General features: G+C 48.4%; 1 protein-coding gene across 2 annotated transcripts in view; it reads right to left on the bottom strand.

Moving 5' to 3' along the window:
• MLF1 (myeloid leukemia factor 1) overlaps nucleotides 1-24,458 on the bottom strand; it is a 474,880-nt gene extending 450,422 nt beyond the window's left edge. The window contains exon 1 of one of the 2 annotated variants that reach the window (XM_069618449.1): nucleotides 23,944-24,458. In XM_069618449.1, coding sequence (XP_069474550.1) covers nucleotides 23,944-23,990 — 47 coding nt within the window. In that variant the 5' untranslated portion in view covers nucleotides 23,991-24,458. The remainder of the gene's footprint in view (nucleotides 1-23,943) is intronic. The other variant, XM_069618450.1, reaches the window with a different exon arrangement.
• Between the last annotated feature and the right edge of the window lie 750 nt (nucleotides 24,459-25,208).

Raw genomic sequence — 25,208 nt, 5'->3', positions numbered from 1 at the left:
CCATGGAGAGAGCAGATTCATGGCAGGAGGATAATCTTCCCCAAAACGCATCAGAATCAAGCCAGGATAGTTGATGGACAAACCTGCCGAATCTTCTGACCCTCATATTCCAAGTACCCTGGCAGCCAGATAATAGATGCTTTAGGGACTGAAAAACCTTGACAGAGCACTTATCACAATGTGGATCAATGTTCCCTTCTCTATCTCTAGAGGCCAAAATCTCTTGAGTAGGAAGTGAATTTAGACGAAATCTAAGAAGAGATGATCCAAAACTCAGGTCAGGTTTTATTTTTAGATAAGCGGGAACCAATGAGAGAGGCTTATCTATCACAGAAAAAGAGGCAGATCTTTTGTCCTCTTCATACTGTCGATCGTATCAATCCAGTCTCTTTGTTTCATCTTTCGTTTTACTCTGTCTGGATTTTGGAGCAATAGGGTCGAATCACAGTCCACTCTCTCTAAAATTTCCAGGCATCTTTGCTTGAACTAATCAAGAGTAGATTTTTTCCCTGATTTAATTCACCTGCAATTTCCTCGAAATGTGAGTTTTTAGGAGCATCTAGAGCTGATCTATATAGAGTTAGCCACTTCCATTGAAGCCATGATCTAAGAGACAGCAGTCCCAGTTCATAACGAAGAGAGACTGGAACGCAGTCCGGGAGTCCCAGGATACGTTTCCATAGTCTGGCTTCCCAGGGATCCAATTCGAGGTCCATTCCTAAGATGTTATAGTCAAGACCAAACAGAACAATCGGGATAACTTTCCCTATATACAATTTCACCAAGGGAAGAATAGAACATTTGCAAAACTGGGATTTAATTTTTTTCATTTGTGCTCCCAATTTTACAACTTTCAATTCCGACAAGCGCATCAAGTTGTCTTTCGTTGGGAATGAGCGGATTGGGGCTCCCAAGTATGTTAACTCCGAAACTACCTCAATTGGAAGTTGATCCAGGGTCCAGACATACTGCTTAATTAGATTTAAACACCCGAAAAAGATAATTATCTTGGACTTAAGTGGATTAATAATGAGGTTATTATTTCGGGCATAGTTTTCTAGGGCAAACAAGAGACGCTGGAGTCCTACTTGGGAGTGATCAAGAACTACGACATCATCCGCGTATGCCAACCAATTAATTTTTGTTTTTCCTAGTAGCGGAGATATTAAACCTATTCCATTCATTGCCTCAGCCAGATCTGCCATAAACAAGATAAACAAAAGGGGAGCTAGCAGACAGCCTTGATGGACCCCTCACTTTACACCAATCGGATTTGTCAAAAGGCCTGATCTACCAAGCCTCACCTGCATAGAATTGTTATGATGTAATTCTCTCAGTATTGACAGGAGAGTAGGAGGCAGACCCCATTCATCTATTTTTTTCCAAAGAAGATCCCTATCTATAGTATCAAAGGCTTGGGAGAGATCTAACCAAGCACGAAAAAGTGGTGGGCCCCCTCCTTGGACAGACGGGGAGATCAGGGTACTCAGAACCAACCCATTTAGAGAAGTAGATAAACCCTTCCTGAAACCAGATTGTTGTCTTGGGATGACACACATTTTTTTTGCCCATGATTCCAATTCCCCTAAAATGCGCCCTGTAAAGATTTTACTATCTGCATCTAAAAGGGAAATTGGACGATAATTGGCGGCTAGCAATCTATCCCCCTTTTTATAGATTGGTATGACTAGGGAATTTTTCCATGAGTCCGGGAAGCTCTTCTGATAGATTATATTATCAAAGAGTTTCTTTAGGATCTCGGCCCATAGGGAGGGGTTCTTTTTTGAGGATTGAATTACTCAATCCATTCGGTCCCCCCGCTCTGAAAGTTGATGATTTCCGTATCAACATTTCCAGATCCATGGCTGTAAAGTCTAAGGACCACTTAATCAAAGTTTAACACCAACTGCTGCAAACCCATACAGCATACTATCCATGATCTTCCGCAAGTCTGGCATGTTGGAGGCAGCAGCCTCAGAGGTCTCCACTAACTCATTCAGTTTCAGGATGGGGTGGGGCTTGTTAGTCTGTCTGGTGAAGGAGTCAATGTTGGTCTGGTTTCTATGGTTCCCACTCCCCTTTGTCATGATTGCCACAAATGTAGGTCAGGGAGCCTCCAAAATTATTTGAGAGTTGATCCGCGCTTGGCTGGAGCCGCGGTCAACATTTCACAGGATCACATGATAGGGGGAGACTCTATAGGGCCCCCAGACCAGTTCCCAGCATGCATGCCTCCTTGCGCCGCGACTTCTGCTGTGATGTAGCGCCCCCAGGCTTCCCACTAGAGGCACACGCCACTCTCCTTTCCAAAGGGATGCAGGCGACTAGCACCTCGCCTCACCATCTACATGCAGCTGTTCCATAGAACCCTGGGGACTACAAAACCTTTCAAGCGCATCCCCTCCCCCATCCAGGGGCCCACAGAAACCCCAGGGGTACTCTCTAGCCAATGCTTGTGGTTTCCTCTGTGCTTCACAGGGGAGAGGGAGTGGCCCTTTACTGCCTCTGGCTCTTCAATCAGCCACAATCTCCTTCACAATGCCACCTGGAGGGGGGCTCTCACCACTCAGCCTCATCCCCAACACACCAGCACAGCTTCAAGGAGCTCTGCAGCACCCCTGACACAGGGCCTGCAAGCAGAACGGTGTGTCGTCGTTGGCGCACTGGAGGCTGCGGAGCCACCAGCAGCACCACAGAGACAGCAGTGTCTGCCAGCAGCCCTCTCCGCCTTTCGTCTGCGAGGATGAACTACCCGTGTCATGGGGAAGCCGCCAGAACTCACTCCGGGCCAGCTCAAGCAGGCCACAGCTCGCTGTCCCGGCATTGCTCATCTCCCTCACTCTGTCAGGGTCCGCAACCTCTCTATGCCCGCCCAGCGGCAAGTACAGGTCAGCACGGTCTCGGCAGCTACAAGGGGTTGCCAACCCCCAAATTCGAACCGAGTGTGACCCTCGGCTCCCCGCACCACAGGGTATATTTTCAGAGTCAGATGCCCATAACGGGTCTACAGCAGCGTGTAAAGGGCTCCGTGTCTTGGAGCTCAGAAAGAATATGCCGTTTTAGAGGCTCCTCAACAGCGCCCCGCCCACCCTCCGAATCTTCATTTTTAAAAAGGAAATAAACAGATTCTGAATGACTGTAAAAAGTGACCTTTGTTATTTTTTCAGTTTAGTTTAAAGTTTATAGTGAGTAGTTTAGGATTCCGTCTGAACAGTCTCAAGAGAAGAAATTAAGACATAGGCCCCATTTACCAGCACTTTTACCGATCCAGCAAAGCATATGTTTGCCGGAACACAATATTCCAGAATTACCATCGCCTATAGCACTTCATCCAGAATCGCCAGCAAAAGCAAATAATTGCTGAAAATTCCGGCAAAAGCAAGGCGGACGTAACATCACCTCAGAGCTGCTGGTAAATGGACACAGGTGAGTGAAATAAGGCCACAAGTGCACCAAATCCACCCAGGTTCACCCAATACACACAGGAACAGTACTTAAGGGCCACAACTTACCACAAGAACACTTTCCAACAGAACCATGCTGCCACTCATTGCTGCTACCATAGACTTGAGGCTGCTCCATGTTGATGTCCAGCTGCTGGTGCTAGAGCAGCAGCAGTGGATCAGGAGGCCAGTGAAAAAAGGAGGAGGAGGAGGATGGGCATACAGATGACGCAGGTGGCGAGGCAGAGGCATGCTGTGAACCCTCGCACAAGAGCCACACCCTGGGCCCTCAAAGAGAGCCAGATGCACACCCTGTACTGCCTAAACAAAGAGACATTCATGACCTCCTGACCCTTATCCAGGGTGACATCGGGACCTGGATCGGCATCAGGACAGCCATACCATCGCTGTTGAAACTGGTGTCAGTCCTACACTTCCTGGCCACTGACACGTTCCAGCACTCCTTCAGTCAGCTGCATTGCATTTCGCAGCCTGCCTTCTCAAGAGTGCTGGTGCAGGTACTCGAGGCGCTACTGCATCATGTGGGGGAGCACACCGCCCTCCGACATGACCCAGGCCCAGGTAAGTGCCACCAAGACCCGCTTATATGCGATTACGGGCATGCCCAAAGTGTTGGCAGCAATGGACTGCACGCATGTAGCTGGTGCCCCCCCCATGCCTCAGGGGAAGTCTATAGGAACCAGAGGAAGTTCCATTCCCTCGATGTCCAGGTGACCTGTGACACCGACCTGACCATTAAACACTGCTGTGCCCGGTTCCCAGGATCAACCCACGACTCCATGTTCCTGGGGAATCGCACTTTGCCAGCTTACATGGTGCGTCACGCAGGACAAAGGATTTGGATGTTAGGTGAGTACATGTACATTTACACCTACATTGCAGCATGGGTCACAGGCAAAGGGAGGGGGATATGTCCCAAAGGCATGCCCGGCAAGCACCCTTCACATGCAGGACCAACCAGCGCACGCCTCCATTGACAGGCCACAAAACAAAGAAGTAGCACATGGCAGGTGATGTAGCAGTCACTGACCAGGCCATTTCAAACCCAAAAGGACATCCACATGTTTGTAAGCTGTGGCCGGTCATAAAGAAGCAACCTTTTCCCCTTGCAGCAAAGCTAGGCAGTTTTGTGCAGTTTAGCCCAAATGCCTGATTATTTATTTTTTATTTATTGGAAATTTGGATGGTGCCTATACATGGGTGTTTCCAGGCACCACAAGTCAAGATGAGGAGGGGGACATGGGAATCAAACAATTAGAACATAAACGGTTATCTGGGCCTTGTGACAATTCTACCGTGCAAGTACATGATAAGGTGGGAGGTGCAAGGGGGAAGAGGGGAGAAGTGCAGGAGTGGAGTACCCCCAAGGGTGGGGACGGGCAAGTGATGTGCGGGCGGAGGAGTGCAGTGGAGAGGGAGGTCCAAGTTGGGCTATTCCGGGGAGCGGAGGCTGGGGGGGGGACTGGTAGGGGGTGGTCTGGCCCCTGTATTACTCTGAAGGGACCAGGCCCCAGTCGCAGCGGCAGATGGAGAGTTAGCAAGGGAGAGGGAGAGGGAAGGAAGAGGAGAAAAGGAAAGTCTTGCAAAGTTTCCAGAACTTAAGAAGATCTGGCTCAAGTCTGAGCAGTGAGGGAGGCCATTCCAGACTGAGGAGCAGGCCGAGAAAAGGGATCTACCTCTGACTCTCTGCTTCGAGAAGCGGTTGACCTGCAGAGAGTAGGAGCCATAAAACCGAAGGACTCTGACCAGGAGGTATTTTGGGAGGGAAATCTGGATATAAAGAGGTCCCAGGCGCCAGACAGCCTTGTGGAGGATGCAAAGGGTCTTGAATTTGATCCTTGCGGGACTGGGAGCCCGTGGAGAGATTCTAGGGCTGGTGCGATGCAGTGCCTCGGCTTGAGGCCAAGGGTAAGTCTTGCAGTCCTATTCTGGATTAGCTGAAGGGGGCGAATGGAGGAAAGAGGTAGGTGGGGGAAGAGGCTGTTGCAGTAGTCTAGCCTAGAGAAGAGAACCAGAACAGAACCTAGTCTAGCCTAGATCACCGCCAGCAGCTACCCTGAGGAGAGGGCAGGAGCCCCTCCTCCCCTGCAGCAGCTTCCATCCAGCAGCAGGAGCACTCAACGTGCCGCGGTCACCGCCATCCACGGTACCCAGCCACACTGAAAGCCTCCGTCGAGCCATCCATGCGGTAAGGCACAGATACCCTTCACTGCACCTGCCTGCACCAAGAAAAATTCGTAATTCAGATGCCATCGGGCAGGCGTTGTCGAGCATGCACTGCCTGACCCACCTTGCCTGACCCACTAATGCCGGGCGCAGCGCGGCATGAAACCGAGGCTGATGCCTCGCTGCTAGGCAACTAGCGGCCTTTTCCTTTGCCCACATCCGCCGGCAGGCGGAAGCGCCGGCGGCCACACGAAGGCCCATACCAAGGCCCCTGTTTGCTCCCTGATCGCGCTGTGGAGCGCGAGGGAGCGCCTTATGCTGAACCCTTACATATGACACCGGTCTGCTACGGCGCTGGTTACCGTTCCGCAGCACATTCATTCCCAGCTGATGATGCGCTCCTGAGTTTAGGACACATACGGAACGCCGTTAAGAAATGCAGCAAGACTCTTCGTGGACCTGACCTAGCTGAACCCAGTATGGTGAACTCACCCAGCCTGACATCCTTTGTTGCCCCGACCGGATATTAAGGACATTCCCCTCTCTCATTCGGGAGCGCCCTCACTAACTTAGTACCACATTTTTATCACCATTCTAGTTACGAATCACCACCTCTTGTAAATGCTCATATGTACGCCGTGCACCATCCTTTATGTTCTGTAGTCGCATAGCGTTTGATGTTAAGCTAATTGCTCGCAACTTGCTGCACTCAACTAGTCAGATTAGCTGAACCATTGCCTTTTGAGTCTTTGATTGCATATTTGTATTTACCTAGTCAGATTAGCTGAACCATTACCTTTTGAGTCTTTCATTGCATATTTGCACATGTACTTACCTAGTCAGATTAGCTGAACCACTGCCTTTTGAGTCATTGATTGCATATTTGCACATGTACTTACCTAGTCAGATTAGCTGAACCACTGCCTTTTGAGTCATTGATTGCATATTTGCACATGTACTTACCTAGTCAGATTAGCTGAACCACTGCCTTTTGAGTCATTGATTGCATTCTTGCACATGTACTTACCTAGCAAGCTGCACTTGGACTGCCACTTCCTGGCTGATCCTACCTCTGCCCAGCGCAGAACTCCTCTACGTCCCCTCCAGTGCACTCTTACACTACCGCACAGACGGTTAGGGCACTTGGATCACGATATGCGGCCACTGCCAACTGCTAGCCACCTTACTCTCGCCATCATCGTAGGGTTCATCATTGCCACATCCCATTTTCCCCCTACTCCCAGCACCGTAAAGACCGACCCTCATCACCCTACTTTACACCATCCCGCAATGCCCCTTAGCAACCCATACCTCAATGACCCTGCCCTATGGCTCCAAACCTTTGCCACTAAACCCACACCCAATCAACCTTGCACGCTCCAAGTCAGGAATCTTAGACTTGGATCCAGACTGCCTTGTGCCCACTGCACTCAGCACACACACGCTACCACTACTACACAGAAGTTACCACCATCCCACAGCACCATCTCTGCCAAAGAACTCAAGGGTGCCCTCATTAACGCCAGATCTATTACGGCCCACGCATTGGACATCTCTGACCTCATCACCACTCATAACCTCGATTTTGTGGCCATTACCGAAACCTGGTTACACGCAGCCTCTGGCCCACTTCTCTCCCTCGCTATCCCCAACGGTTACTCTATCCTTAGAGCTGACCGACAATCAACATCCAAAGGAGGTGGAGTCGCATTCATACATAGAAATAACATCACACTTAGAATCATCCCCAACACAGAGCTCAGTTCTGCAGAATCCCTCTCCGTGAAACTCACCTTATCTCCAACTAACACTGCAACTCTCCACCTTATCTATAGACCTCCAGGACCACTTGGCTCCTTCATAGATGAGATCACAGCCATTCTGACTGTCAATACTAAACCCAACTCTCAGGTATTGCTTCTAGGTGACCTCAACCTTGGCCTACTCGACACTAAGGATCATTTGGCTTCTGAGGTCGCTACCACATTAGCTAATTTAGGATTCCAACAGCGCATTGACGAACCTACCCATATGAAGGGCAGAACGCTCGATTGGATTACTGACCTCAATTGCAACACCACCATAAGTTCCAACCACACTTGTGCCTGGTCCGACCACCATATCATCAACTTCCACCTACCAGCGACCAACCCTCTCACCACTCCTACGATAGCTCCAGCCATTCCCCCAAAGAACAAAAAAGACATCACCAGGGATAAACTTCTCCCACTCATCCTTCCTATCCTGAATAAATGTGCGTCCCAACATAACGACCCTACAGTCTTAGTAGACATCTTCAATTAAACACTGCTCAAAGCCATTGATAATATAGCACCGCTTAAACTACGGAAAGCTAAACAACAAGCCCATTTGAATTCCTGGTTCACCCCGCAGTTAAGATTCTTACGCAAAGAAAAACGCAAGGCTGAATCACTCTGGAAGAGCCACCCATGTGACCCTAACAAAGAACGCCTCATCATCGCTACCCACAACTACAAGGAAGCGATCTTACAAGCCAAAAAGGAGACCTACAACCAACATATCACACAAGCAGAATCCAACACTAAGGAGTTATTTAAAATCCTTAAAGAATTGGAAGCCCCCTCCCCCGCTCCTGATACCTGCACTAAAGACAGCCAATGGTGTAACAACATCCAAAACGCTCTCCTCAACAAAATCACCACCCTGCAATTGAAAATTAACGCCAAACAAACTACCCTACTCACCAACCCCCCCACTAAACCCTCCACTACGCCGACGGCCTCCTTTACTCACACCCCTTTCAGCTTCACCCCACTCACCATCCTCGAGGTCGAAAACATCATTCGCAACCTAAAACCCTCTAATTGCCAAGGTGACTCCTGCCCAGCACCTATCATTAAGGAAGCGGCACATGACCTCGCTCCTTTTATAACCACCTTCATCATCTCTTCATTCCTAACTGGAACGGTACCCAACAATTTAAAGGACGCGTGGGTTATCCCTCTCCTAAAAAAACAACTTTGGACCCCGAAACACCAACTAACTACAGACCTATTACCACTGTACCGTTCCTACTTAAAATACTTGACAGAGCAGCATACCTGCAGATTCAGAACTACTTAGAAACTAATAACCTCCTCGGCTCAAGACAGTCTGGCTTCAGACCCAAGCACGGGACTGAAACAGCTCTTCTTGACCTCAAAACTCAAATTGAGGACCTTAAAGACAACGGTAAACTGGCCCTTCTACTACTACTGGACTTATCCGCTGCCTTCGACTTGGTCAACCACCAAATACTATGTCGGCACCTGAAGTCCGCTGCCCACTTCTCTGACAACGCATCCAACTGGATTAGGTCATTCCTCGACAACAGGCACATGAGAGTTTTCTCACCTACCGCATCGGCCAACCCTACACCAGTCCCTTGTGGAGTCCCGCAAGGGTCCTGTGTCTCCCCTACTCTCTACAATGTCTTCACCAAACCATTATTTGATGTGCTTGACTATCTGGGCGTCACCTACACGAATTACACCGATGACACCCAGATACTCATACCCATTACTGGTGACTACATTGTTGATTTCAAAGCCCTCAATGACATTTACCTTGTCATGCAAGCATGGATGGCCCAGCACGAGCTGTGCCTCAACGATGACAAGACTGAGCTTCTCATCTTAGGCACGCAACAGAGACTTAACAAACTGAGTCCTCTGTTCGGCTCCTTTAACATTGACGGTAATCTAATTAAAGTATCTAAAGATACCAAAACTCTGGGTATCTACCTGGACGCCTCCCTGACTCTCACCCGACAAACTAATGCAGTGGCTGCTGCGTCTGCCTACACCTGCAAATTGATCTCAGCCTGTCGCCCATTCCTTACCGCCCAGAACTGCATTACCCTGGCCAGGACCCTGGTTATGTCCAAATGGGACTATTGCAATGCATTGTACGAAGGCACTAACCAGGGTAATCTCAACAAACTTCAGACTACCCAAAATAATGCCATTAGAGCGGCTCTTAATATCCCCCGATCTGCCCACATCTCAGAAACCAGTAAGAACCTCAACTGGCTCTCAGTCGCCCAAAGGATCTCCCTGAAAGCACTGGCCCTTACATACAAATGTGTTAACCACCAGGCCCCCTCATAACTAGCCTCGCGATTTATTCAACATATACCAACGCAAGTACTTAGATCTGCACATTCCCACAGTCTTGCAATCCCTAGATTCAAGCTTCATACAGCTGGGGGTGCCAGCTTCCCTGTCCTGGCAGCCAAGCTTTGGAACACTGTACCACTCACTATCAGAACCTTACCGTCATTTAACCTATTCAAACACAAAGCCAAGCTTTGGCTAGTTACATCTCACTAACAACCGCTCTTCTGACTCTGGACGGGCCACCTGCGACCTAGCTCTGCTTTGTTCCGGCACTACTGTTCTGCTTATTGCCCTGATTTGTAACATCAATTGTATATTTTGTACACAATCTGTTGGTACCATTGTGATGATATGTTATACTTGTAATTTTCTGCCAAGATATGCGCCCGGTTGCCCTTGGGCCTGGTCCGCGCTATATAAATAAAACAAAATCAAACCAGGGCTCTGGAGATGTTAATCTTCTGGGGGAAGGCAAGGAAAAGTAGAATGCCCCTGAGGAGATCCAACTGAAAAGTGGACTTCTTGGCAAGGTCCAACGGGAAGTAGGAGCTACATTTGACTCCCCAAACATACCTATGTTACAGTCAGTGTGTGTGTTTGGTAATATTTATAAACAATCATTAGGGTACATCTAGAAGACATTTAGTGCATAATGGTTATGTGTGTAACAAAGGTATAGTGTACATCTCATAGTGAAGCTAGACTTGCAGCAAGCTACATACTAGCTTCTTGCTCACAAGATATAGCTCCTAATTACTGGATAATGTTTGATACCCAGGAGCTAATGTAAGATCCTGAACATACAATCATTATTTTAAGCCCCAACAGACTCTTCTCCAAATTGTACACACCAGGATTATCCCGTCTTCTAAACTCATCAGTCTAGAACAAGCCACAGTATTATTTTGATTTAGAAGGCATATTCCTTCTTGATTTATAATACTTAAGTCCCAGTAAAAACGAAATAATCAAACATCTCAGTTTCCATTCTATTAATGCCCCCTACTTAGTCGACCCAGAATTCCATAACACTGCTGTCCTATGCCAAGCCTCCAGATTCCATAATTATATAGTCCTTCCTGGCAAGTACTACAGGTGCAATATCCACCACCTTTAAATACTTGGAGTAACTTAACTTAAATGTACTATTGTGAGATACATGCTGGAGAGTCCACAAAACCACTCTCAGTCCTGATGTGTTAGTATGTTTCAATGGTGTTATCCCATTTTGCAACCCTAGGTTAAGTCAACCCAGTCCTGAAACGATTAGAGATGTTTACCGCCTTCCAGCAGCAACTTGAGTGCAAAAGCCACAGTTGAAACCAGCACAAATTCTTTAAAACCTTCTTTATTAGGACACTTTGTATCACATATTATACAAACATAATACAAAGGGCATAGACGCTGTCAATAGAACCAAGGAAGCAGTTGATGAAAGACATTAAACTTGGGGAGACATCAGTATGCATAAGAGAAGATGGTTAAAACAGGTGGAATCGGGGGCGTGACCAGCGAGCAAGCAATGGAGACGTGATTCCCAGTTGCTCCCGTGGCCGCCCGAAATATCCTGCTGATATCCTGTTATTTGGGAAGTTATTTCCAGCGAAAAAGATATTTTCGTGCAGCGGAACCCACTGGCTGCACACGAAAGAGATGTGGATCGAAACCGCGGCGTGAGGAGTAAGATATCGGCGCCGGAAAATAGCGGAGTGGGACCTCCGACGGCAAACAAAATGGCTGCCGCGCATGAAGCGCGCTAAAACACAGCAAAGGCTGGGAGGAACCCGCCCATGATACCAACCTGCTGAACCAGCCCTCGCTCTAAAAAACCCCCGGCTGGTGATATCGACCGGGGCGACCCACAGATGAGAAGCCTGGACCTGGACGCCCGCCGCGCCGACCGAAGCGTAGGATACGCCCCGGGGGCTGGCGACCAAAAGGGAAAAACCCCTTGAGGACAGCCTGCGGCCCGGAGAGGACCCCTGCGCGACGGCCCGTGACTGGTTGGCTGCTGTGAGGGAAGCCCTCCCGCATACCAACGCGGCGGTGGAAACTTCCAGGGAGGAACAACGTAGCCGGACATCAACCAGCGACAGGACCGCCTAGACTAACAGCAAAGTCAAAGCGGGTGACCAGAGGTGAGATGACCTGAGATACGCGGCCGGGAAGCGACCGAGGCCGATAGATCCGAGCCCCCAACACTGAGCAGGCAGCTTTTATTACAACTGGAACCCCGTGCCAAACTCTGCTCAACAACCACAACTTCTTCCAAGCCCTGGGGAGGTTAGAGCGGCAGTCACGCACACTGCAACACGGAAGTAACACAGCAGGGGCAACGCGGCCACAAGTCCACCTTTGGTCCCCTCACTTACATCCCTGTGGGACTCCATATCATGGGCAAGGAAAGAAACAAGAGAAACACGACGCAAAGCACCATGGATCAATATGCCACGAGCACACAGACAGCACCAAACGCTGAGGATCCGGGGACGATCCCTCCGCTAATGGAAGAACCCATGTCCCTAAAGGACGTGATGACCGCAATTGCCAGTTTGAGCTCCTCAATGGAGCAAAAAAAGAACACCATTTCCACCGAGGTTTCGTTCCTTCGCCACGACCTCCAAAAACTCTCATCCCGACAGCTCACACAAACACTGAACCGCCTGAAAACCCTGGAAGCCCGAGTGGAGGAGGGAGAGGGCAGGTCCCGACGCAATAACATTCGCATTTTAGGCCTGCTGGAGCGCACAGAGGGCCCCAGCATTGAACTCTTCCTGGAGGAATGGCTGGCAGATCTCTTCGCGCCGAAAATCTTCTCGAACTTTTTCTCAGTGGAACGTGCACATCGCAAGCCCATGGGTCGTCCAACCCCGGGGGCGCCCCAAAGGACAGTTATCGTGAAAATGCTTAATTACCGCGACAAAGACGCCATCCTACAGACGGCCAGAACACAAGGGACGGTGTTGTATAATGGATCCAGGATTGCCTTCTTCCCGGACTACACCCGAGAAGTTCAGAAGGCCAGACACTCCTTTGAACACTTGAAAAGGAAGCTTCACTTTATGAATGTGAAATATGGGCTGCTGTTCCGGGCACAGCTGAAGATCCAACATGAGGGCAAAACAGTCCACTTCACTGATCCACAGGAGGCATGGAGATGGGCGGAGACCCACATCGGAGGAGATTGGACCGGGGCCGATCGAGATCGCAGGGGAAGACCGAGACCGAGACCAGGGGAGGAAAGACCCGCCCGACAACCGATACTGGAGAATCAGAATGAACCTAATGGAGGCCCCAATACCTAGCAACAGAGACATTGGCTAAACGAAACAACGGATGGAAATATCAAAAAGAGCACACTGACCGACTATCTTCCAGGCAGGCACCCGCGACAAACACCTTGTTTGGACTGTTTCCAGAAAGGGGTCACCGCCGCCTACGCACGAAGGACCGAACGCAGGATATGTATCCATAATCAACGCACCATGCCATCAGCGAACTTCCACCCCCACACCCCCCCCCGAGCCAAGCCACTTGACCCAAGGAGGAGTAGTAAATCGGTGGGGAAGTAATAACAGTTTATATCAAGTTGATCTGGCGACATAGTTCTTTAGCGCCAGTAGAGTTCGGGCGACAGATACTTCATGTTGAGGAGGAGAATGAGGAGGGGGGATGGGGAGTTATTATAGGTTAGGAATTTTACAGGAAGGTACACAACCCTAATTTTCATCACAAGACCGCGAAAGATACCATGCCCAACACCCACGATCCCACCGGGCACGACCACTGTACTCTCACAGTCATACATATTACACACGCATCTGGCACAACAATTCGAATCCCTAGACAGAAATGGCCACACAACATCATAACGGCTCCACAGGGGGAGACGCGTATGTCCCAATGGTAGATACAGAACGTCACAGATCCCTAAAGATCCTCACATGGAATGTAAATGGCATGGGCTCAAGTATCAAGTGTCGACTTATAATGCAATTCCTAAACAGGCATTCCCCTGACATTGCTCTCCTTACGGAGACACACCTAGCGGGCTCGACCTGCCGATTCTTCCGCAGGACTAACTATCGACTAGCTTATCACACAGGGTACACAATGGGCTCCCGGGGGTGTACTGATCCTCCTACATAAACGGCTCCCCTTTGCACTGACGACAGTGGAACTAGACCCCTGCGGCCGCTTCGTGCTACTCAGAGGCACACTATGGGGGGAGGTGGTGGCTATTCTGGCGATATACTCCCCACCGGGGTTGGGGGAGGCTCTCTTGAGGGATATCACAGCATTGATGGCGCAACAACAACCTGATCTATGGATCCTTGGGGGGGACTTTTATGATGTTATGTGTAATACACTGGACCGGACCCACATACGGAACCGAAACCCAAATAAACCCACACGGCTAGCGAGCTTCGCATCTGCTCTAGGCCTAAGTGACCTATGGAGAGACCTCCACCCCACAGATCAGGGCTTCTCCTTTCACTCGGGAGCCCACGCGTCCCTGTCCAGGCTGGATTACTTTTTCCTTCCGACTACCGAAGCGTATACGGTAAAATCGACAGAATTCCTTCCCCATGGCATATCTGACCATTCTCCCCTGGAGATACTGCTGCAGACAGACCGACCCCTGCCTCCCAAGACTTGACGGCTAAATAATTATTATTTAGGCCTTCCAGAATTCGTGGAGCACATCACCGAAAAATCCAACGAATTCTTTGAAATTAACACGGGTTCGGTAGAGGATCCGGTGACATTATGGGAAGCCCATAAGGGGGTTCTTAGAGGGGAAATAACGGCCTGGACGTGTAATAAAAGGAGGGAACACCATAGGAAAGTTGTGGAAGCAGAGAAAGCCGTAAAGGAATGGGAAAACAGATATGTCACCAACCCCACCCCTGACGCCCACCGTTCGCGTAGGCCAGAGCAACCCTGCACAACACAGCACTAGATAACGCAAAGCAAGCGCATAGGGAGTCAAGAACCAGAATCTATGAATATGGCGATATAGCCGGCAAACTACTGGCCTGGCTGGAACGTCGAGAGGAGGGGCACAGTTAGGTCAGGCAGATCATAGTAGACCCCAGTGGACTAGCCCAAACAGACTCAGAAATAGCGGAGGCCTTCGCTAGTTCCTATGCCGCACTCTACGCCGCCACAACTTTGCCGGTTGATCCGTCCCTTCTGGACGAGATCGTGCTCCGGCACCTCTCCGAGCAGCAGACAACATATCTGGACAGGGAACTTGATGAGGCCGAAATTATGGAGGCCATGTCACAGCTACAATCCGGGAAGACACCAGGCCCAAATGGCTCTTCGGCCGAGACCTGGAGGAAGCTGGGCAGCATCCAGATGACAGCCCCTCTCCGGGACTTATTCCTGGCGGCCAGAGGACAGGGCACCCTTCCATTGGACTTACGAAAGGCCAACATTGTGGTCATTCCCAAACAAGGAAAGCCCCCTGACCGGTGCACATCATACAGACCTATATCGCTTATTAAAAGCGAAGCAAAGATCTTGGCCAAGGTACTGGCCAACAGACTTCAACAGGTTATACCCTCACTGGTGCATCCGGACCAGTGCGGCTTTATGCCGCAAAGATCGACCAGAATGAACCTACGCAGGTTGCATCTACTCCTGGAAAAAACCCAGAGCATCGACGCGCCACTTGCTCTCTTAGCAATCGATTTCGAGAAAGCGTTCGACTCGGTGGTGTGGGAAAGCCTGTGGGCAACAATGAGACGCATGGGCATTGGCGAGACCTTTCTCAGCTGGGTTCAACTGCTGTACGTGGCGCCAATGGCTGCAGTAAGGGTAAATGGCTGGACCTCTAGGACCTTCCCACTGGGCAGAGGCACCCGACAGGGCTGTCCTCGGTCCCCCCTTCCATTCACCCTAGCGATTGAACCGCTTGCCCAATGGCTCCGACAGGTTACTACATGGTTGGGCTTTTGCTGGCCAGACAGATGCGAGGACAGGGTATCCCTATATGCAGATGACCTGCTACTCTATCTCAGCAACCTAGATCATGCATGCCCAATCATAACCCAAATGACTTTTGGAGGAATTCAGTGGACTCAGAGTTAAATGGGGGAAATCAGTCTTGTTCCCAGTGAAGGGTGACGACCTGGCAGTCCCCCGGGGCATGCCATATCGGGTGGAAAAAGGAGGCTTCCGCTATCTGGGCATATGGGTCTCAGGGACGTTCTCGGAATACGTAGCGCATAACCTGCACCTGCTAATCGACCGCTTTGCCGGGGATGTACAGCACTGGATGCTCCTTCCTCTCACACTCATGGGCAGATCGGCTCTCTTCAAAATGATGGCGCTCCCACGCTTCCTTTATGTACTCCAGAATGCCCCACTAGCCATACCAAACCGGAATTTAATCGGGTAGAACGCCTAGTCAGGAAACTGATATGGAAGGGCGGGCAGCCTCGAATAGCATTGACCACTTTGCAACGATCCATCTGGGAGGGGGCATAGGACTTCCACACCTCAGGTCCTACTACTGGGCCTGTCAACTAAACGTAGTCAATGACCTCCTTCATGGAGACCCCGAACGACCACATATTAGAGCGGAGGAGCCCATAATCCAAGGCACCCCACCACTGGAAACGCCATACCAGACCCTAACCAGACCCCCCGCACAAACAATGTCTACCCATATCGCGATGATCTGGAGGCAGGCACACACCCACATAGGCTGGGGGAACAGGATCACTATGGCACAACCATTATGGCATAACTATGGATTGAAGGAGGTAGGGAAGCTGACTGCATGGACCCGGTGGGTGGAGGCTGGGATAACCACAATAGGAGACATTATTGCGGATGGTTCCATCCTTCCATTCGAAACCCTGCAGCAAAGGTTCGGAATAATTGCCACAGAACATTACCACTACCTGCAATTGACTCGCCATTAATGCACATGGGCAAGAGCTCGACAACATACCAGATTACACACCTCTGGAACGCAACTTACTACCACAACACATCCCCGAAAAAGTCACTACCATTCTGTACAAGGCGATTAATGCGTTTGCCACTCCGGATCTGGACAGTCTTAAAAATAAATGGGAGGGAGACGTGGGGCCCACTGAACCAGAGGACTGGATCCAAATATTGATGCACCCACGCGAAATCGCAATAGACTCCAGAATAAGACTGGTACAACTTAAGATACTTCACAGGGTGTACTACCCCTGAGGGGCCCTATTTGGCTGGGGTAGGGCAAAGGACCCTAATTGTCTGAAATGTCGGAGGGCACTTTCAACCACCTCCTCTGGGAATGTCCTAAAATCAAATCCTTCTGGGCGCAATGTTGTCAACTGTTAACGAGAACCTTGGGGCGCACAATCCAACAACCTGCTATAATGTTACTAGGGGCCCCAGATGAGGATATTTCGGATAAATGGGAGGGTATCTTTCTCTCCAATGCAATGGGCCTGATAAAACGCGATATAGCACAGAAATGGGGGGCCCCAGAAAGCCCATTAGTGGCCCAATGCTCAAATGAAATGGACATATGTGCAGCGACAGGGCATAGAATCTATACAGCACGGGGTGCCAGGCAAAAGCCAGCAAGATCTGGAGAAAGTGGGAAAACCAGGTGGTATAGACCTTGCCGGTAAAATAGAAAAAGAAACGGACAGAACAACTATACGGGACATGGTGAGGAATGCAGATCCCGAAAGTAAAGTGCAAAGCGGCAAGACAGAAATGGAGTGATGAACCAACCCCGGAGTTGGGAGAGGGGAGGTGGGGGGGATTTGTTGATGTTCTGTATGTATGTTTAAAATACCAATAAAATGTGTTATGTAAAAAAAAAACTGGTGGAATCAAGGGTTCCATGGAATAATGTCCCCACAAAAATATCGCCATGCAAAAACATCGCCGAAAAATGGCCGTTTTTTTGTGGGGACATTATTACATGGAACATGCAGGGGACACCCCCGCAACCCCCGCTGCCCCTGTCCCCATATATATGGTCATCCAAATAATATCGCCATGACTTTTTCCCGGCAATATTATTTAGGGCGACCATTTATATGGGGATAATATTACCTGATACTGAATCAAGTGAGTAGTAAAAGCTGTGAAACTAAGGGGCAAATACTGGATACATATTAATCAAGTAGGATTTAACGTGCTGCTATATGTCTGTCGGGCAGTTCCCAACTGGCTGCAGCTTGGTCAAGGATGTGGTGGGTTTTAGCCAGTTCAGCACAATACAACGTAAAGACTGGAACGTTTACGCATTCCACTCTCTAGTCTAGATCATCAAATATATGAGACAAGCATTGCATGGGATTAGCCTCTAGCCTACTACCAGTCTGTGATGAAGTGGGGAAAGAAGAACAAGATCAGAGCACAAGCCAGAGCCAATTAGACAACGGTTCACTCAGCCCTGAAGACTGAATGCTATTATGATGTCATCATGACTCTAGAGGGGAGGGTTTATGAAGTAAAAGACATATACAAGCTCCAATGAGAAGTGAAAGAATGCCTTATGAGGTACTTCCCTCTGACTGATGGAATGTTCTCCGTTTTCTTTTCTATCTTCGTGTGTGGGGAAAAAAACAGCCGTTGGAGGAGGAAGAGGAGGAAGTTCCTCAGGAAGGCGAGCCTGTATACGCGTGGGCATATTAGCAGAGGAAGGTAGCCGGAAAGTTACGTTGTTGTATATGCTCCTGTTGAGCGCTGAGGTTAAAGAGTTAATTGTGCCAGAGGCCCGAAAGACATTACACTGTTGAAATAGTTTCGGAACCGGATGAGAGTTCCGAGGTTGGGTCCGTAGATGCCCTGCTACAAACAGAGAGCGGGTGAAACTGAAGGCCAGCGAGGTGAGCAGCTGATAGTCTTGTGTGGCCTTGGCAGACGAGCCGCGGAGGACTCGCTCACTGCATCAGCCCCGCCGTTGTGAGGGAGGAGTCTACCGGCGACCGGCCGAGACTCCGTGGACAGTTGCTAGAGCGCTGTTCCGGAAGCAAGGGAGAGCCGCAGCTGATTTGGCGATCGAGATCGGGGCCTGACACCGACTCGGATGGCAGCTGAAGGTGAATCCGAGCAGAGATACAGAGGTACGTCGGCGAGGCAAGAATAGAAGGTGAGAGTGAAAAGTGAAATATACGCTCAGATAGACAGAAGGGGCGAATATTACTGCTCAGCCAGCATAACGCTTAACAAGTGAACTGATATAAAGGTGATGGAACATAACTGATGCCCCTAAGCTACAAACTAACATTATCCTGAAAGGGCATAAGGGTGAAGAAACCCAATGAGACGTTAATACATGTGAAGGGGGAATCGGCCCAATTCCAGTTTCGCTATGCATTAAGACTCATATGGACGCCTGTCTCTGAGAAGGGGATTACGAGCAGGGAAGAGAAGAAACTCTTGACAGGAACCTTTCCCTGCATATAAAGAATAAGGTGTTGCACCAGACTATGGACATTTGAGAAAGGATTAGCAAGCCTGTTTAGAGGTGGGGGCCTTTGCACCACCTGATATACACCAAATCCTCAATTCCTGATATAAGGAGAATAAAGTTGACTTCAGTTCCAAATAACTTGTGTTCAGAGTGGTCATTTCCCGCTTGACTCGTTACACAGTCACATAGGAAATTGGACATACATCTTTCCAGAACCCGTCAAGCCTTGAACAACTCCACACCATGTGAAAGTAACCAGCATTATCTTACCTTCACCTAGGGCAGCAGCCCGTATTTACTGGAGAAAAAGACTTCAATCGGGCTGGGGTGTAGTGATATCTGTGTAGCACCTTAAGCTGTATTAAGCGGAATCGGGAATTGTAAGAGGCCTCCCGGGTTTGTTTGCACACATCACCCCAGATCTTATCCAGGGGCACCAGCGCTCCGTTTTGAACCATCCTATATAGATTAGAGACAATGCCCTGCGTACCATGTACATACATAATAAACTCAGATATAGTATAATTTTCAGGCTCAAACAGGAAGTCCACCCACATCCCCTTGAACCCTCTTTTCAAACCCATGTAGCGAAGCCATTGCAAAGATCTGTGTTGTGTAAGCACAGACATATCCTCAGCACCGATAACATTCCAGTCTATATACATGTGCTCGAACAAGTCCAACTCACTGTCGCACAGAAGCAGCATCTACCCAGGGAAGGGACGGGATACAGTTCCAGAAGGAGAACCAGCCTGGACAAATTCTAAGAAGCTCAGTTCAGCTCCTGATAAGTGAACCATCTGCTTTCAAAATGCCATTGCCCAATGTTACCTGTTCACTGGACAGGAAATTGTCCAAATGCACCAGCTTGTTCAAATCCAACAGGCTACAGGCCAGGGCTTGAAAAAATTGAAAATATTTCCACAGCCCTACTGGTGCCTGCCCTCAACCGAAAGAAACACAAATATGAGCTGCAAAAACAAAACGTTTCAAGGAACCATGCACAGTCTGCAGAACAAAACAATGACATGGCAGGTTTGTGGGCATTTTTATCTTTACTTTTAGCTAAAAAATAAACCTGTCCAGACCTCCAGAGAAATTGTATTTTTCATATTTCTAACGGTAACCTTGTGGGTCCTTAATAAATGCCCACTTTCATGCAGGGTCCTTTCTTCATGTGCTTGTAAATTAGAAGTACAGTAGAGGATTACAGAAGTGGACGCTGCAGTGGTGCTGCGTGTGCCTCTGCCCTCTTCTTTTGGTGCACTTTGTCATTGTAAGCTGGATGCACACAACTGATATTAACACGGTGGCGGGCGATGGTGCAATGGGGTCTTGAAACCTCTGCAGAGCTCCACCAGCCTCCACACCTACCATCAAACCAACCATCTCCAACCTCTTCACTGACAGCTACCAAGAGGTAAATGGGGCGATGGTGGAGAGCAGAGCAAATTCAAATCTGTAACTGGCCTGGCTGCTCTGATGTCTCAGTTCCCGTCGGGCCAGTACACCAGCACTGCACTCCATTACAGAGTGATGCATGCTTGTCCAGGTGAGGGGTCACGTAGTACCTTCACGGCACCCTTCCCTCTAGCTCTTGACAATAAGGTCGGGGCATCCTAGTAAGGAATAGGCAAACAGATTGGTGACAGGGAGGAATCAGGACCTGCTTTTTTATGACACCCTTAGCTTTGACTTCTGTTTGCCTGGACATAAGAGTTGGGAGACAAACCCTCAGGCCACACCCACCTCACAACTCACTCTAGTTTAGCTCAGATGAAATATGTGGTAGTGAGCAAATTTGTTTATCAACAAGAGAGCAAGCACAACATGAGTTTACCAATATCAAGATATCCTGAATGTGTACAGATGTTATAAATAGTACATTTTTAAACAGCAAATTTAACCTCACGATCATAGAAGAGACTCGTGATGAACCCATAAGTATCCACCTTACTATCTAAAGGAAGATCACGGTGGAAGTGAATGCATGGGACTGATCAATAGGAACACAGTTGCCTGCAACGTCTTGGGAAAAAGCAGCTAAAACACTCCAGGCAAATAAGTCCCAGGGGAGTAAAACATGCAACTTGTCTGCTCAATAACCCTAAAGGGATGGAGGTCGACGAAACATAGAACGTGGCAGAGGCCAGAGAAGTGTGGAATGTAGAGGATCCCCACCCAGTGTGTGGGACAAAAGGTGTACCCCCCAGCTCCGGGCAAGAGCAAAACCCATCCTTTTCGCCTAACTACCAACAAGTTTAATATGCAAACTCCATTGGCAGTCCTCATCCATCAGGCACTCTAAAGGTGTGTGTATATTGAGAGACAGAGCACCATCGACGAGCTTGACATTTTCTCTACAAGGGACGTTTTAGTGTAGCCTGAAAAATTGTAGACAATAATGCCGTCAGACAACAAGATAGTACATACAAAGACGGCTTGTCGCCTTCCTGAACATTCTTCTCCCAATCAGACTTATGTCTGCTGATCTTTCGATTTGGTCATAAAATAGTTGCTTTTCTTGAAATCAATTGCCCCATTATTAGAAGACACCAGTCCTTTGAAACAGTCCCCACACCTGGAACAATTGTCCACCTTAGAAGAGCCGCTGCGTTGGGATACCTGCTGCCCCCTTTGAAATAATAGTACCTCCGGATCTGCAGGGGATTCAGTAATTGCCCTTTTTACTGAAATTAGTGTTGTGCTTTCTGTGACATGTGTGTGGTCTTCCCTTTTGAGCTGTTGTGCTTCATCCGTCTTCCTTGAAACATCCCCCAACCCTTTCAAGAAGCCTTTGTGCTGCAATGTTTCTGAGCTTGTGGGCCATCCATCTGATCGTTCTGCAGGTCATACCCTGTCTGACCAAGTGTTTCTGAGCCTTTGTTCTGATCCCTCTTAGGGGCATGGGCACCTACGACTCCTGAATCTGTGCCCCTTCCAAGCTTGCATTCTGTTCTCTTTCCTGGGCAGTGTGTCACGATCCCCATGCCACGCCTGTGAATCGTCACTCTCTGACCGACCATGTGTTCCTGATAATAGCCCAGACTTATGTGATGTTCAAATGAACATTTCCATTGTGTTTCCGGATCCATTGTATGCTGGCACTAAAGGCCTGAGTGACGAAATGTGTTTATATAAACACAAATACCCTCAGCTACAGAAAATGTATAACTTATTTTTTTACGTACCAAGAGCGGGTCTCTAAAGTTTATTGACCCTTTTAAAATAGTATCCCGGTTTCTGAAAAGGTAGGAGGGGCAATTGCGATTTATTTTCTTGAGATAAAAACCGGACCGACTATTTCAGTCTTCTTTTTTAATTTTTTTATTTGTATATGGTTTATTCAAACCTTTACAGAAAACATCAGAAAACAATCGTTTCAACAATCATTTTAAAAAAGAACACAGCGAAAAGGAAATGTACTCACATTATACATAGACAACTCTCCAGACCGAAAAAGACGAGATATAAAATGTAATATTCGTTGTGCTGAGACATTACATAAACCATTTCATAATCTTGGCATAACACATTTAGCTATATGGAGTTATGACTTTATAGATGTAAGCTTTTAATAAATTCAGATAGGGCCAAGCCCTCATGGGTGGTTTGAATATTTAAACATCTTTTCCATGCCCACTCATCCTCAAACATAATAAAGTTGAGTTTTAGGGATTCCAAATATTTTACCCTAAGTGGGTGAAGAATCACACATTCCATAACCAAATGTTTTAAAGAATCCTCCTTGGCCAGGCAGAACCTGCATCCAGCCATATCCACTGGGATCACCCCTCTTCTGACCAGGATGTCTCTAGTGGGAAGGACATTCCATTTCAGTCTTTTTACAAATATAGCCATCTGTATTCCCTGTAACCTATCTCAGAGCAAAATAGCCATCCATAACGGCCTTTGGTAACGAAATCCACAAAGCGCCTTTTTAATATTATATTTTAGGGTTGTTTCTGTAGCACCACCTACCAGTATGTATGGAGAAGAATGTATATGATAGACCAAAAAAACTGAGCAACATATGGGATTGAGAGGCATACTAGGGGAGGAGGATTAGAGGCACACTGGGGAATTTGAACATATTCTACAGTTTACCGGGAGAAGAACCTCTGAAACAGTCTCAAAGCAAGGTGGATAGCGATGCTTCTTCGCTGAGACTCTTTAACGTCGAACCAGCTCACTCTGTGCTGAATCTGTTATCTGCTCGCCGTCGTTCGTGTAATACTAGGTACTTCGGTTTTTGAAAGGTTGAAAGGTGCCGCTATAACTGTAGACTGTAAATCAAACGCGGCAGATAAAGTGAGTGGATTGTATCCCCTGTGTATTAGACCACTGACATATCTTTCTAAATAAATACCCAATAACTTTCTAAATACCCGTTACCTCGCATTTAAGTCACGGAAGCACCCCCACGCTGTCTTTAAACTATAAGCCGATTTACATTAAACCATGCTGTAGTGTACACTCTTAAAAACTACAACATCTCCGAAATCCCAAAGCACATACGCGGCACGGACACAACACTCTTTACTGCCCCTTGGGCTACCTGACAACTCGAAAGACAGCAGAATACACGTTGGATTTGTTAGGGGGACCTGGTTATATTTAAGATACGGGTATTTACGGTAGGGTAGGCAATCAGGACCCATGGGGCCCGGAACGTAAATATAAATAGAACACGGGAACGCTGGGAACGAGTGTTGCTATCGGCACTTACGAGAAGAAGGGGTCCTCCTCGAACTCTCGAAGAAGGCGGCCGAACATGGTTATAGAGTTCTGGGATCCGCGCTGGGACTGTCACAATGCTTTCTCTAACACGGCCGCCAGGCCACTCCTCCGTTGTCCGCTGTCCAACACTTGGGTTTCTGTCAGAGCCCCTCGGTGGAAACGCTCCTAAAGCTGCGCAGTCGAAGATCTTTGACAGGTTGTTAGCCACCAGCCCACTTCAAACCTGCTGAAGCCACGTGATCGTGCCCGGCGCTCGCCATTGGCTGAGGGAGTAGAAACGCTGGAATGTTCCTGAATGGTAGTGCAGGGATGAGCTACCGTCATGGCAACGTATCTAAACACAATCATGCCCGGCTAGTCCAAGTCGGGTAACCTGAGCGTGCAGTGCTGCCAGACCCAGGCAGACGGGACAGATGTGGCAGACCATTGCCATGGCCCCCGCCGTAAAGTACTAGCTTCCACAACACCGGGCCCCTGTCACTTTATTTCGGGGCTGCGTTGGATGAGTTATATATATAGAGCAGCACCAGCGTTGCATGCTGTGCTATTAACGGTGCGGCACATACGTCTTGTCATGTAACAAAAATAAAATCTGCGTAGTGTGTTTCAGCGTGTGTGTGTGTGTGTGGCCTGGCACCTGCTACGGCTCACTGAGTGGCCCAGCTAGAGTGCAGAAAAAACAAGCTTTGGCAAAGCCAAAGGTTTTGGCTTTTGTATAGCTTTGAAAAAAGCTGGTTTGGGAGGAGACAAAAACATTTATACATAATACACATCTGCTCCATTGCGAATGAACTATGCTGCAAGCCGTTAAGCCCCAGTGCATAAGTTCAGAGACAGCTCAAATGAACTCATGAGAACAGGAAGCACATGCAAGTAATTCTTCCAACAATGGAGTCGCAACATGAACTGATGGTTAAGCAGTTCACACTGACAGAAACAGTATGATGGTGCCAATTGCTGAGGGAAATAGGAAGTTGTTTAAATAGTTATATTTTATGTGTCAGCAGTCACATATTACGAAGATGATTGGTTCAAAGTTCTGTAATCATTCACTCCACTTCTATACCTCCTGAAGCAACCAATGGTAAATTGTGTTCTGACTGATACATGTGTCTAATGCTTCTGTCCAATTGCAGTGTGTGAGAAAATAAATTACTTCACTGTAAATGAGCTGACTAGCAAGCACATCATATGTCATCTTACAATGTGGTTGGAATAGGCCAATGAATGTGTAAAAGGCATAGAAGTATCTAT

Source organism: Ambystoma mexicanum, chromosome 10, assembly GCF_040938575.1.
Source record: "Ambystoma mexicanum isolate Mex_15411 chromosome 10, UKY_AmexF1_1, whole genome shotgun sequence".
Classification (NCBI taxonomy): Eukaryota; Metazoa; Chordata; class Amphibia; order Caudata; family Ambystomatidae; genus Ambystoma; species Ambystoma mexicanum.
This window is presented reverse-complemented; position numbering and strand designations above follow the sequence as displayed.